Source organism: Ceratotherium simum, chromosome 7, assembly GCF_057802395.1.
Source record: "Ceratotherium simum simum isolate JZ-2026a chromosome 7, ASM5780239v1, whole genome shotgun sequence".
NCBI classification, from domain to species: Eukaryota; Metazoa; Chordata; class Mammalia; order Perissodactyla; family Rhinocerotidae; genus Ceratotherium; species Ceratotherium simum.
The window spans coordinates 24,237,886-24,250,501 of NC_141906.1; the positions used below are offsets into that span (position 1 = coordinate 24,237,886).

The 12,616-nt window shown below is 36.9% G+C and overlaps 1 protein-coding gene across 1 annotated transcript; it reads left to right on the forward strand.

The window, feature by feature from the left end:
- Positions 1-407: 407 nt before the first annotated feature.
- LOC101389056 (olfactory receptor 52N2) lies at positions 408-1,373 on the forward strand. Its single transcript, XM_004418331.3, has one exon. The coding sequence runs from the start codon at positions 408-410 to the stop codon at positions 1,371-1,373; it is 966 nt and encodes a 321-aa protein (XP_004418388.1).
- The last annotated feature ends 11,243 nt before the right edge of the window (positions 1,374-12,616 follow it).

Genomic DNA, 12,616 nt, shown 5'->3' on the forward strand with positions numbered 1-12,616 from the left:
AACATTCATTCATTCTTATGTATTTTATTGAGTATCTGTATTGTATTATCTTAAGCAATTTATATGGAGCATTACTGGCAAATTCTACATGATGTTTCCTTCATAATTTCCAAGACAGGACAAAAGTCTTGCTGATAAAGACAGGTCAGATGAAGGTAATCCTCTAAATATGCCTACATGATTTTAGTGACAAGACTCAGGTACAACTAGCATGAGAAGAATCAAGAGGAGAGATTAGAAATAGTTTATTGAAAGGAAGAAGACAATTATAGCCCAGTTCAAAGCTTTTTATAGGAATGTAGTAGAATCACTCCCTCTTATCTGGTCTCTAATCCCATCTCTCTCTCTTCTATGCAGAAAGCAATTGCTGATAAAGAGTGTAAAATGCCTGCCTCCTGTCAGCCATTATGTCTGGGGTCAACAGCTCCAGCTTGACCCCGGGATTCTTTATCTTGAATGGTGTTCCTGGGTTGGAAACCGCATACATCTGGATCTCCCTGCCATTCTGCTTCATGTACATCATTGCTGTGGTGGGAAACTGCGGGCTCATCTACCTCATCAGCCATGAGGAGGCTCTGCACCGGCCAATGTACTACTTCTTGGCCCTGCTCTCCTTCACAGATGTCACCCTGTGCACAACCACTGTACCCAATATGCTGTGCATATTCTGGTTCAACCTCAAGGAGATTGACTTTAATGCCTGCCTGGCTCAGATGTTTTTTGTTCATATGCTGACTGGGATGGAGTCTGGGGTGCTCATGCTCATGGCCGTGGACCGCTATGTGGCCATCTGCTACCCCTTACGCTACGCCACCATCCTCACCAACCTTGTCATCACGAAGGCTGGTCTTGCCACCTTCCTGAGGGGTGTGATGCTCATCAGCCCGTTCACTTTCCTCACCAAGCGCCTGCCTTATTGCCAGGGCAACTTCATTCCCCATACCTACTGTGACCACATGTCTTTGGCCAAGGCGTCCTGTGGCAATTTTAAGGTCAATGCTATTTACGGTTTGATGGTTGCTCTCCTTATTGGTGTGTTTGACATCTGCTGTATTTCCGTGTCTTACACCATGATATTGAGAGCTGTGGTGAGCCTGTCATCTGCAGATGCTCGTCACAAAGCCTTCAGCACCTGTACATGTCACATCTGTGCCATTGTGGTCACCTATGTCCCAGCTTTTTTCACTTTTTTCACCCACCGTTTTGGAGGACATACCATTCCCCACCACATACACATCATTGTGGCCAACCTTTATCTGCTACTGCCGCCTACAATAAACCCAATTGTTTATGGAGTCAAGACCAAGCAGATTCGGGAAGGTGTAATCAAATTTTTACTTGGAGACAAGATTGTCTTTATTCTAGACAAATAAATCATAAAATAAACATATTGCTTGGGGGGAGGGTAAGAAAAGAGTGGAGAAGAAATTTGTAAAAGATGTGAGTGAAATTGTATTAAAAATGTGAGTCATCTAATACGTAGATTTTCTGAGGCCTTTCCGAGTATATATTATGAAATATTTTTTCTGTGTAAAAATCTGCCAAAGAAAGAATGCAGAATAAAGAAGTAACATACCCATTTCTTATAGATTTTACATTTTATATAAAGATGTATAGACTCATATGTCTAGTGAAAGCAGGTAATAAAATGAGGGCTGCAGTCCTAGTGTTGATGTATGCTTATGTGTAAAAAGAAGAGGCTACGATGATGTAGAGCAAACACATCCTCTCCACAAAGGACAAATTCTATGCAAATCAAGCACATCGTTGCCATGGGGTAACATGGACCCAGTGTTGCAGTATTTTCCAGTATTTTTAAGACAAGCTAGGTTTAGAGGTTTTATGAAATCTCCCAATTTTAACTATTGGCCAAATGTTGCGTTTTTTTTTTAATACTCTACATTTCATTCAAGACGTGTTTACAAATTCTATTTTTCCCATTTTGTTAGTTTGGGGTCTCCATTTAAAATATAACTGTGATGTTGTCAGAAAAGCAGGCAAAGGCATTGATTAAATTACTAGTTTGTGTTATAATTCCCTAACTCACTCACTCAGTCATTCAGTTTTTGAGATACTTATTTGGGACATATTATTGGTCATACCTTGAGTTTAATGAAAGAGAGACAGAGTTGAATATGACAGAGTCCCTGGCTTTTGGGTGCTCAGAATCTAGATTCCAGACAGGGATAGGTGAGAGGAAATATAAATGAAATAAAGAGGAGAGATGATAAAAATTCATGCTGTATGGAGGGAGCAAAAAGTTAGTAGGAAGGAGTTGAGAGACATATGATCTTTGAATTCAGAGAGTCCCAAAGTTTAAGTCTTGTGCCTTAATTTCTAACCACTAGACTTTGACAAGCTATTCAATCTCTTTTAAATTTCAGCTTCCATACTTTTTATAAAGTGTGGGAAAACTTACCACAAAAATTTATTTGGCTGATTAAATCTCTAAGGCAAAAAAAAAAAGAAAAACAATTAGCATAATTTCTGATATATGCTAAGAACTTAATAAATTGTAGCTGTTATTATTATTATTATGATCTATGTTTAAACTCTGATTCATTCTGAACATCATAGTTTGAGGAGATATTTTTCCAATTGCACAGGCAGTAAGTAGTAAATCAGTTTTATATGGGCAAACTTTTTCATTGAGTTCTCGTGAACATGTCATCAATATCAGCCAACAAGATTTCTCTGGATACCTTCTTTGTGCCTGGATCCATGTTATGCACTGAAAAATATCAATGAATACAAAACAACTAAAGAATTTCTAGTCTAGTAGAAGATATACAATGCAATGGAATCATTATAAAGTAATAACAAGGTAATTGTACAAAAAAGATTATTGCAAAATTCCTGAAAACTGAATGATTATCAATAGTTTTTGGAGGTAGTAAGAAAAGATTTTACAGAAGAGGTATACGAGATGAATCTTGATATGTGTATAAGTATTTTAAGAAAAAGAGTAGATGGGAATTATTATTTTTAAAGAAGAAACAATATATGCAAAATATTGAGGCTAAACAAAGAATAGCAATTTGAGCCTACAAATGTTTTAGGATGATTGGAGGTGAAAGGGAAAGGAAGAGGAGGAAAAGACATGGCTAGAAAGACAACTAGAGGCCCTACCCAGAAGTGCCTTGTCTGTTAGTTTTGGCACCATCCCCAGGCATGCCAAGCACTGCTCTTCAACTTTGAAACATACCAAATGTCTTAGAATTACCGTTGACCCTAAAGCAGCTGCAGCCCCGTTTGCCACTTTCCTGGACAGCTCACATCTCCAGAATAACCTCTGCCTTTTAAGTTCTGTCTCCTTTTCCTTTTTCATCCAGTAACTTTCTTCTCTCTTCCATGGAAACTCCATTTTCTCAGTTTCTACTCACTTCTTCAGTGTCCCACCCCAACTTCTCCGCATTCAAGTCATTCCTGTCGAGTGGAGATTCCTTATGTCTTCCTCCATAGTTACTTTCTTTTCAAGGGTTGACTGTTTTTCCCCACAAAAAATGGTTTTCAGGAAAATAATAATAACAACAACAACAATCACAAACAAAATAGCATTTATTTTCCAGGTACTTTTCCAATAATTGTATACTCATTTGATCCTAAAGACAACTATAAGAATAGTACTATTTTATGCCCAGTTTACAGACAAGCAAACTGAGGCACAGAAAGGTTAATAATGAAAGTCACAAGGTCAGCAAGTGACAGAGCCTATCCTGACAGAGCCTAACCCAGGCTACCTGGTTCCAAAGTCTTTGATTTTAATATCTATAATATACTGCACTATTTCTCCAAGCAATTAAAAACTTAAGGGTTTGCAGCACACTCTTTATGACTGGGATGGTGAAAGGTCCCCTGAGGATAGCCCTGCACTGGCTCAAGTGATCTGTTTGTTTGTTTTCGCAAAATGGCCTAATAAAATAGAGGTTTGACATCAAATTCTTAAAGGTGCCACACAGTATTTCACGAGTGCACGTAGTCACATGACCAAATATTATTACTGCTTCTTTTCTAATTCACCCTAACAGATGACTACTACAAAGATCCTGAAGACAAATTTTACCAGTTAAATACTCTATATTGTAACTTCTGGATTTGCTCCCACCATGAACGAGAGTGTCAATTCCTTGTTCAAATTTGACCACATTAAAGATGTCCTGCTAACCACCATATTTTAAAGTACACTCTACTCTCAATTTTCTTCATCGTCCTCTCGTTTTCTCCATTGCGTGTATTCCTTTCTATTTTTTTTTTTTTTAGGAAGATCAGCTCTGAGCTAACATCCATGCCAATCCTCCTCTTTTTGCTGAGGAAGACCAGCCCTAAGCTAATGTCTATTGCCAATCCTCCTCCTTTTTCTTCCCTTTTTCTCCCAGAAGCCCCAGTAGATAGTTGTATGTCATAGTTGCACATCCTTCTATTTGCTGTATGTGGGATGCCACCTCAGCATGGCCGGACAAGCGGTGCATCGCTGCGTGCCCGAGATCCGAACCCGGGCTGCCCGTAGCAGAGCACACGCATTTAATCGCTAAGCCACAGGGCCAGCCCGCTTCCTTTCTATTGTATAATAAATTTTACATATTTATAATGTTTACAGTTTATTGGATGCCCTCCTCAACCCTAATCCTTAGGATCTTAGAACCATGGAAACAGATCTTTACCTTATTTTTTCACTGATCTGTCTCAAACTGTGGGATGAAAGCCTGTCACATGGTAGATGCAATGAAAGCACTTCACCAGGGAGCTAACCCAGACAGAGTGACAAGGAAACTTATTGCTGAGGAAGGGACATTTAAATTGTCACCTTAAAGTAGAGGAAGAGCCAACTAGGCAAAGAGAAAACAAGAACCATATTTGACTTGTGTTTATAATGTGTTTATACTGTACATTTTTATAGCTCTTATTTTATTTAGTAACATACTATTAACATTTGTCATGCCACTAAGTTTACTCTCAACTTATAGTTTTTGTTTTACATAGTAATTATATATTTTGTTTTGTAGGCAATGCAAAAGTTTTCCTCAACACTCTTGGGGTCCCTGGCTGGGTCTGAAAATTAAACTGACAAAGACAGATTAACAGGAAAAAGCATACAAATTTTATTGAATTTTGACATGTACATGGGATCCTTCACAAGAAAAAGAAGACCAGAAGTGACTAGAACATGAATCTTTATACTTTTTAGACAAAGAAATGACACATTTGTGAAGGATTGACAAGACAAAGTGGTTTGGGCTAGGGAAGGTAAATGGTGAAGAAATAATTAGGGAGATAATTTAACAAAGTTTGTTTACGGATTCCTCTGGTGCCATTGCTGGGCTGATAAGAGTCTGTCTCCACTAAAAGGAGAATTTATTTCCTGCCCATAGGTAAAAGTGGGAAAGCTTTTTCTGTGCTAAGTGCTTCTCAGTTGCCTTCACCTAGAAATAATTTTTATGTCAAAGGAGCATTTTTGGGGGTGACATATTCTGGTTTCCTTCAGTTTCATAAATATAGGTCATATATGTACAAAATTCAATATTCAAAATTATCAAACAAGTCTTGTACGTTCTTCCAGATTCTTTCATGTATACAGGCTTTTAAAAATGTAAATAATAGCATACTCAGTACTTCACTCTTTTTCATTTGGTAATATATCTTGTTATTCTTATATCCCATCTCTACATATAGAACTTCTTTCATCTTGGTATGGTCATTTCCCTTTTTTACATTTGAAGTAAATCCAAGAATGTCGAGATGCATAAAATTTAACAACATCATTTGTCCATTTGGAAGCTTAAAATTATTTCTAGGAGGACTTGCTGAGTCATAGGGCATCTGTCCTTTCTTTAGAGAAGTGATACCAATTTGCACCCCAATAAGTAAAGTACAAGAACAACTTTTGCCCTACATCCATTAAATAATGGTTTAACAATTTTTCAAATATTTGTCATTTGAAGAGATAAAATAATAAATCTTTGTAATTAACATATTTTAATTAAATGAAGCATGTTTCCATATGCTTATAATTGATTCATTTTTATTTTTATGTGAACTACCTATTTCTATCCTTCACTGATTTTATTAGGCATTTAAAAAGGATTTGTTAGAGCTCTTGACTTACTTACTTAAGTATTTATTCCTTTGCCCATGATATGAGACAGATCCCTCCATGCCTTCGGGTCTCTCTCTCGATATTGTTTATGGCTATTTTTGTCATAAGGAATTTTTTTAAGCAGTAAAATGCATCAATCTATCCTTCAAGGACTACTAGGTTTTATTTCACATTTATGATGGTTTTTGCTCATCTGAAATGATTAAAATAAAAATATTCCCCCGTATTTTCTTCTATATTGTTTCTTTCATTTTAACTTTCTCTTGTTAATAAGTGAAATATAACACAAATGCAAAACAGTGCAAACATCTAAATAAATTGTCAACAATTGTATAACCACAACATAGGTCAAGAAGTAGAACATGGCCTGCCTCCAGAAGCCACTGTCATGGCTATTCCACTTACTACTTTTTCCTCCACCCCCCACCCAAATAGTAACCACTATTTTAACTTTTTTTGCCAATACATCCTTGCTTTTCTCCATGTACTTTCATCATTTAGCATCAAATGTTATAAATGTTATAATTTAGCTTGATGCATTTTGTTATCTATTCTTCTATAAATGGAATTACATGGTATATATCTTTTTGTGCCTGGCTTCTGTTGCTCAACATAAGAATAACCCATGTTGTTGCGTGTATCTGTGGTTCAATCATGTTTATTGCTGCATAGCAATCCATTGTGTGAATATACTAAATTTCTTTTAATCCAGTTTACCATTAATGAGTATTTAGGTTACTATCATGTTCAGGTCATTATGAATAATATTCTTACACAGGTTTATTCATGCTCTTATGCAAGTAATTCCCTTGATCCAGGTTGATCTAGCTGCAATTACTGCTGAATGCCCAACCTTCCAAAAGCAAAGACCAATGTTTGAATTTCTGATATGAGAACATTTCCTTGGGGAAAGTGGCCAGCAATTGTTGGTAGATTACATCATGATGGCAGTAGTAGTAGGAGTGGCATTTCTTTATGTGAGTACATACAAATGTCAAATACAAATTTTTCTCTACTGTCTGCAACACTACTCACAAAATCACTACCTATGGCTTACAGAATGCCTTATTCATCACTTTAGTGTACCATATAACATTATTCTGAGACCAAATAACTCACTTTTCAAATAAAAAATTTAACAGTGTAATCACACCCACAGAATTCATGGGTTTTACTGTATAATCCATCACCCCAAAGCAAATGGGCTGGCAGAATAATGTTATAGATTATGTAGAATAAGTAATGCAAGCACCTGAAAAAAGAATTGGCAAAACTAGAGGTACTGTCCTACAAAATGCAGTGTATATTTCAACAAGGACAATTTATGGTGCCGTCTCCTCTCTAGCCAGATTAGTAAATCCAGAACCAAGAAATGGAGGTGGAAGGACCTCTCTCACTACTACATGTCAAAACTAACTTCCACAATATTTTTCTCTGCCTTCATAACTTTAGATTTGGCAGATTGAAAGTCCTAGTTCCCAAGACAAATATACTTCTCCTAGAATATTCCCAGCATCCTAAGTGTAGTAGACGTGAACAGGCAAAATCAGTAGTGGCTACTATGACCAGGAAGTAGAAAACATGCTGGTGGAAGCTCCGCTCAAACTGGACCACATATAGGATAATGCTATTCCTCATAAAGACAATCAATATAAAGATCAAAAAGGAAAGTCAATCCAAAAGTACATTGCTTCCAACCCTGAGGCTCCTATTGGAAAAAAAAGAGGAGCTGTGAATCTAGGTGTCATCCACAAAAGACACCTTAGATTTCCTCTTTTGCAATCTGGCTGGGGGATGGTGGGTAGAATAAACCAATGGCAAAGATAAATAATCAAACACAATAGCCATTAAGAGTTATAAATCAATTAAATATTTAAGGAGACCATAGGCCAGGCTATATATAGTTTGGATTCATTCAACTTCAACAAAAAATTGTTGTGTACCTAAAATCTAGGAAATGAAACAGGAAACAAGGGTAATTTGGAGTTAGTAATATTTCAGTGATCCAGGCAAGAGATTTGGGGGCCTAAAACATGGAAAAAGAAAAGACAGTTCATAACATTTTAAAATGTTAAATCGATACGGTGTCTTTTCTTATTTGAATGTGTGAGATGTCATATTCAGAAGATAGTTCTATTATTTCCAGAGTGAAAATGTTTAATTTTTTCCATGTTTTTTCTCCCAAAATGAGAATCTAGACCCATCTTTCCTCTTCGCTTACTTTGTTGTTCACTGAATATTCCACTCTTTAATCTTCATATACCTTGGCTTTTAACTGGAAAATATGCATTAAAGTTTTATTTTTTAATACCTCCTCTCATATTTCAAACATCATCACCCAAATGGAAATAAATCATTGGCTCTTCATGCCTTGAGGGACAAAATGAATTGGTACTTGTTTTGCATGAATTTGCTCACTATCTAACATGATGACAGAGATTCCTCTCCCAGTGATACTTGAAGGACAACATTATAATTGTGTAAACTTTTGTCTGGATTCCTCAGAATACAATAAGCCAGTCCTGTGTATTATCCTGCCAAGAAACTTTGAACCCAGTCACTCTTATATTAATGGTTCCTCAGTTTCAATTGTTTGTAATGTTGAGTATATTCTCTACCACTTCCTTTGGAAGAACATATTGGATGAAAAATAAAAATAGAAGACAGAATACAGACATCAAACTCATGTAAAAAGAATAGCTTTTAGTGGCAGGTGTAATGAACAAGATCATTTTGATCTCTTCCTCTTAATTCTGTCCTGTCTCCTAAGTTTATGGTATAATAAAGTGAGGTTAGGGTATCTTATACTTTGAAGCTGGCCTGGGCCACGCCAAGTGAAATGAAACCCTACAGGTAGGGTGGCAGTGGGAAGGAATTTTGGAATATCTTGCTTAGCAGTGCTCTTGCTTTAAACATTCGGGAAAGTGGTTTAAAAAGGGCATACTGAAGGGCCGGCCCGGTGGCGCAAGCGGTTGGGTGCGCGCACTCTGCTGTGGCAGCCCGAGGTTCGCCAGTTCAGATCCCGGGCACGCACCGACGCACTGCTTGGCAAGCCATGCTGTGGTGTCGTCCCATATAAAGTGGCGGAAGATGGGCAGGTATGTTAGCCCAGGGCCAGTCTTCCTCAGCAAAAAAAGAGGAGGATTGGCAGATGTTAACACAGGGCTGATCTCCTCATAAAAGAAAAAAGCAAATGGAATACTAAAAGTCTGAATATTATCTACCTCACTTAACAGAGTGGAAGGTTCATTACAGGCTTAATTGCTATTTGAGGGGGAAAAAGACTGCATATGTAATTAGAATATCCCCTAAAAATTGCACCCTTCATTTGACAAAAAAAGATGTACTTGAACAGGTATACCTACTCCATGGAGGGGATGCAAATGATACCTTTCATTGCACTTTTGCTACACAGGCTGACTTCCTCCATTCCCACCTCAAAAGCTCTAGCTTGTTCCAGTGAGAGTTTGAAGCTCGGAAGTTTAGCTCTCTTGGCTACCTGAGTCCAGGTGCCTTGATCCTAGGACCTTCTATGGACAATAGCACATGCCTTAGCCATGACTCATGGCTCCTTTCAGGATCCACTGCTGCCAGCTTTTCCTCTTTCGAGTTTGTTCTATTTGAAATCCCTATAGAAGATCATTTATACCTGTGCTGCAACTTCCCCTCAAATTTTCTTCTAAGAGGATAATAATCAATATGGATCCTGGATTCCTAGAATCTATAAAGTCTCTAACGCTGAAAATAAAGATTGTCAATCCATCTGTGACCACCATTGCCTTTCTACCACCATTTCTCTTGGGCCAGGGAATTCCCATTCTTCATTACTCGTTTCCTCTCTATTTTCTCTACAGATACTGCCTGTTAGCTTCAGTTATGGCCCCACAAGAATTAATCTCTTAAAAGACATTGGGATTGAATTCTGATCACAAAGAGGATTTCATAGAAACATGTATGTAACAGCCTTGCTATTCTAAAAATGGAGGACATACTAGATTAAAAAGTCAAACTCATGGTAAACTCATACTAAAATTCTATAACTGAGGAAACAAAATAAAAGAATAAGAGAGCTCCAAGGTCTTCTAATACAGTAGTATCAAATAATATGTAACTATATTTCTCAATATTTCCTAGCCCAGTCTATCTCCCTCATCAATGATGCATTCCAACTCTTTTTCCTTATTATTATTTTCAAGTTCTTCTTACTTTATGATTGATAAGTCTATACATATTTTTCAAACTTGGATTTATTCACCCATTCATTCATTCATTCATTCATTCTGAGGAGGACACCTTCCCTCTATCTTTCTATGTTCTTCCGGCAGTTCTAAGAATTAAACTGATGTAAGACAGATTAACAGGAGAAAAACAAATTTAATTACATACCTATGGGAGTCATATTAAAAAGTGTTGGGATTAGTCACTTCTTCCTAACCTAATAGATATTACTCACTATCTATTATATGCATGGAAGAGGATGTTAATTCTGCCCCACTGTGAGTAAAGCACATGCATTTCCTAAACCTTATCTCACAGGCATTCGTGTTCTTCAGGGTCACAAAATGTGATTTTGCTGTGATAAGATTTGGAGATTTTAGGTCCTAATTATAACTCTCATTTCCCCTGCTTAGAGATAAGAATTTCAAAAATAGGGATCTTTTTTCTGCCCCAGATTAACCAGCCAGCTTTCTATATATCAGGCTTACACAGTGATGCTAGCATTCATATATAACAATTTTTACACTAAGTCACTTTTCTGAAACCTAGAACTCCTTGATTTCCATTGAGTTGAAGATTATATATTTTCCATGGATTCCATGCGGTCATATAACTCGGATTCCTTTGTGGAAATGATGTAATCAGAAGCGAGTTGGAGTCCCTGGAGTTATAAAGTCAATGAGTCTGAAGTACTGAAATGCTATTGGCCCTACAGATTTGCCTCTGAAGAACTAGAATAGAGGCATTGGCCCTGGAAAGTGTAAAAACAGATATACGTGGAGATCATACATCAGATAGGGAGTTAGAGTTGTTTGGAGAGAGAAGCTGGAAACTGGTAAGTAATTTCCTGGTTAGGCTGAGAAAACTAAAGAAAAAACCGCTGGCAACATATTAGGGCCCTAGAAAATGAAATTGAGGTGACTATTTGATTAGCTTTTCCATATATCATTCTAAGAAAACTCTGTACTCTATTTCTTCTACTTTGAGTTTTATGTTGTCTGTGACTGAAGGGAGAAATAGAATGCTTTTGGGGTTGTAATAGGAAAATAGGATGATCAAAATCCCTAGTGCTTTACTCAAGATTCTGGAAAGCAGTGTTCCCTAGCAATCTGAAATTAGTATGACTAACCAAGGTAGTATAAGGAAGAGAGAGGAGGGAGAACATTGATGAATAATTTCTGGATGGCATAGTGTCATTGGATTCCTAGGTCAGTACCCTTGCTTTACAATAGTGGTGTTCAAATAAATATAACAGATCTACTGAAGCAGATTTTCCAGTTGGAGATTATTCAATGTCATACAATGTTACACTGTCCATGAAGAAAAAAATCTGATACAGATGAAGACAGAGAAGGATAGGAAGAGTGGGTGTGGAAATTTTCAATTCACTCAAAGGGTATTTAGCGAGCAACATTTTGCTACACTCAGTAATAAGTCTTGGGCCAGATCTAAAGGACTTAATCATGTTCAGTTTCTTTAACAAGACTGGGACCCCAACAATAAGCTAGAGAGGAAGGTAAGGAGGTTAACAGCATCTTGAAAAAGTGATGTGACTGGAGTTGTTTGCCAGCACACGATGTGATGCCAGTAAATTTGTGTTGATGATCTAGTTCCACTTATTAGCCATGTAAAGAGATTAATGATTTTCTTCAATTAATGAGCCCATTTTTATTATTCACTGCTGATCAAACTCTCTAGATGATAGAGAGGAGAATAACCAAGAAGATAATTGACAGTGTTTTGAAATCTTCTGACTCATAACCTGAAAAATAGTTGATATACTGTTAAGCAGAGCTCCTTATCCATATCCATATTCAGAAATACAAAAACCCTTATAACTCACTTGAACGTTTGCTAGTAAAATGACTTTTAACCCTCCTCTTGTTCAATAATTGATACATTCTCATTGGTCGAAGAATGCACTAATGCTTAGTTTGGAATATGGAGTTTGAAAGCTTAATGGGACTTAGTGTAGAAAAATTTATAGATAGGTAGATAGATAGATAAATAGATAGACAGACCTATTTATATATTTCCACGGTCAAGAGCCAAGGATCCTGGATTCAAGATTTAAAGTCAATGATACTTCATTAATATAAATATCAGTTCTTCATCTATAATGCTTCTATAATCTATAATAATAATGCTTATCTCATGGGACAGTTGAGATAATTGAGAGGACATGCAAAAATTTTAGAATAGTAGCTAACGCATTACAAGCAGTCAAGTATACATTTGCGTAAACTCTTTCTTTTCAGAGAGGCATCAAGTTGAAGAATGTAACATACCCTCTAACTGGCCATC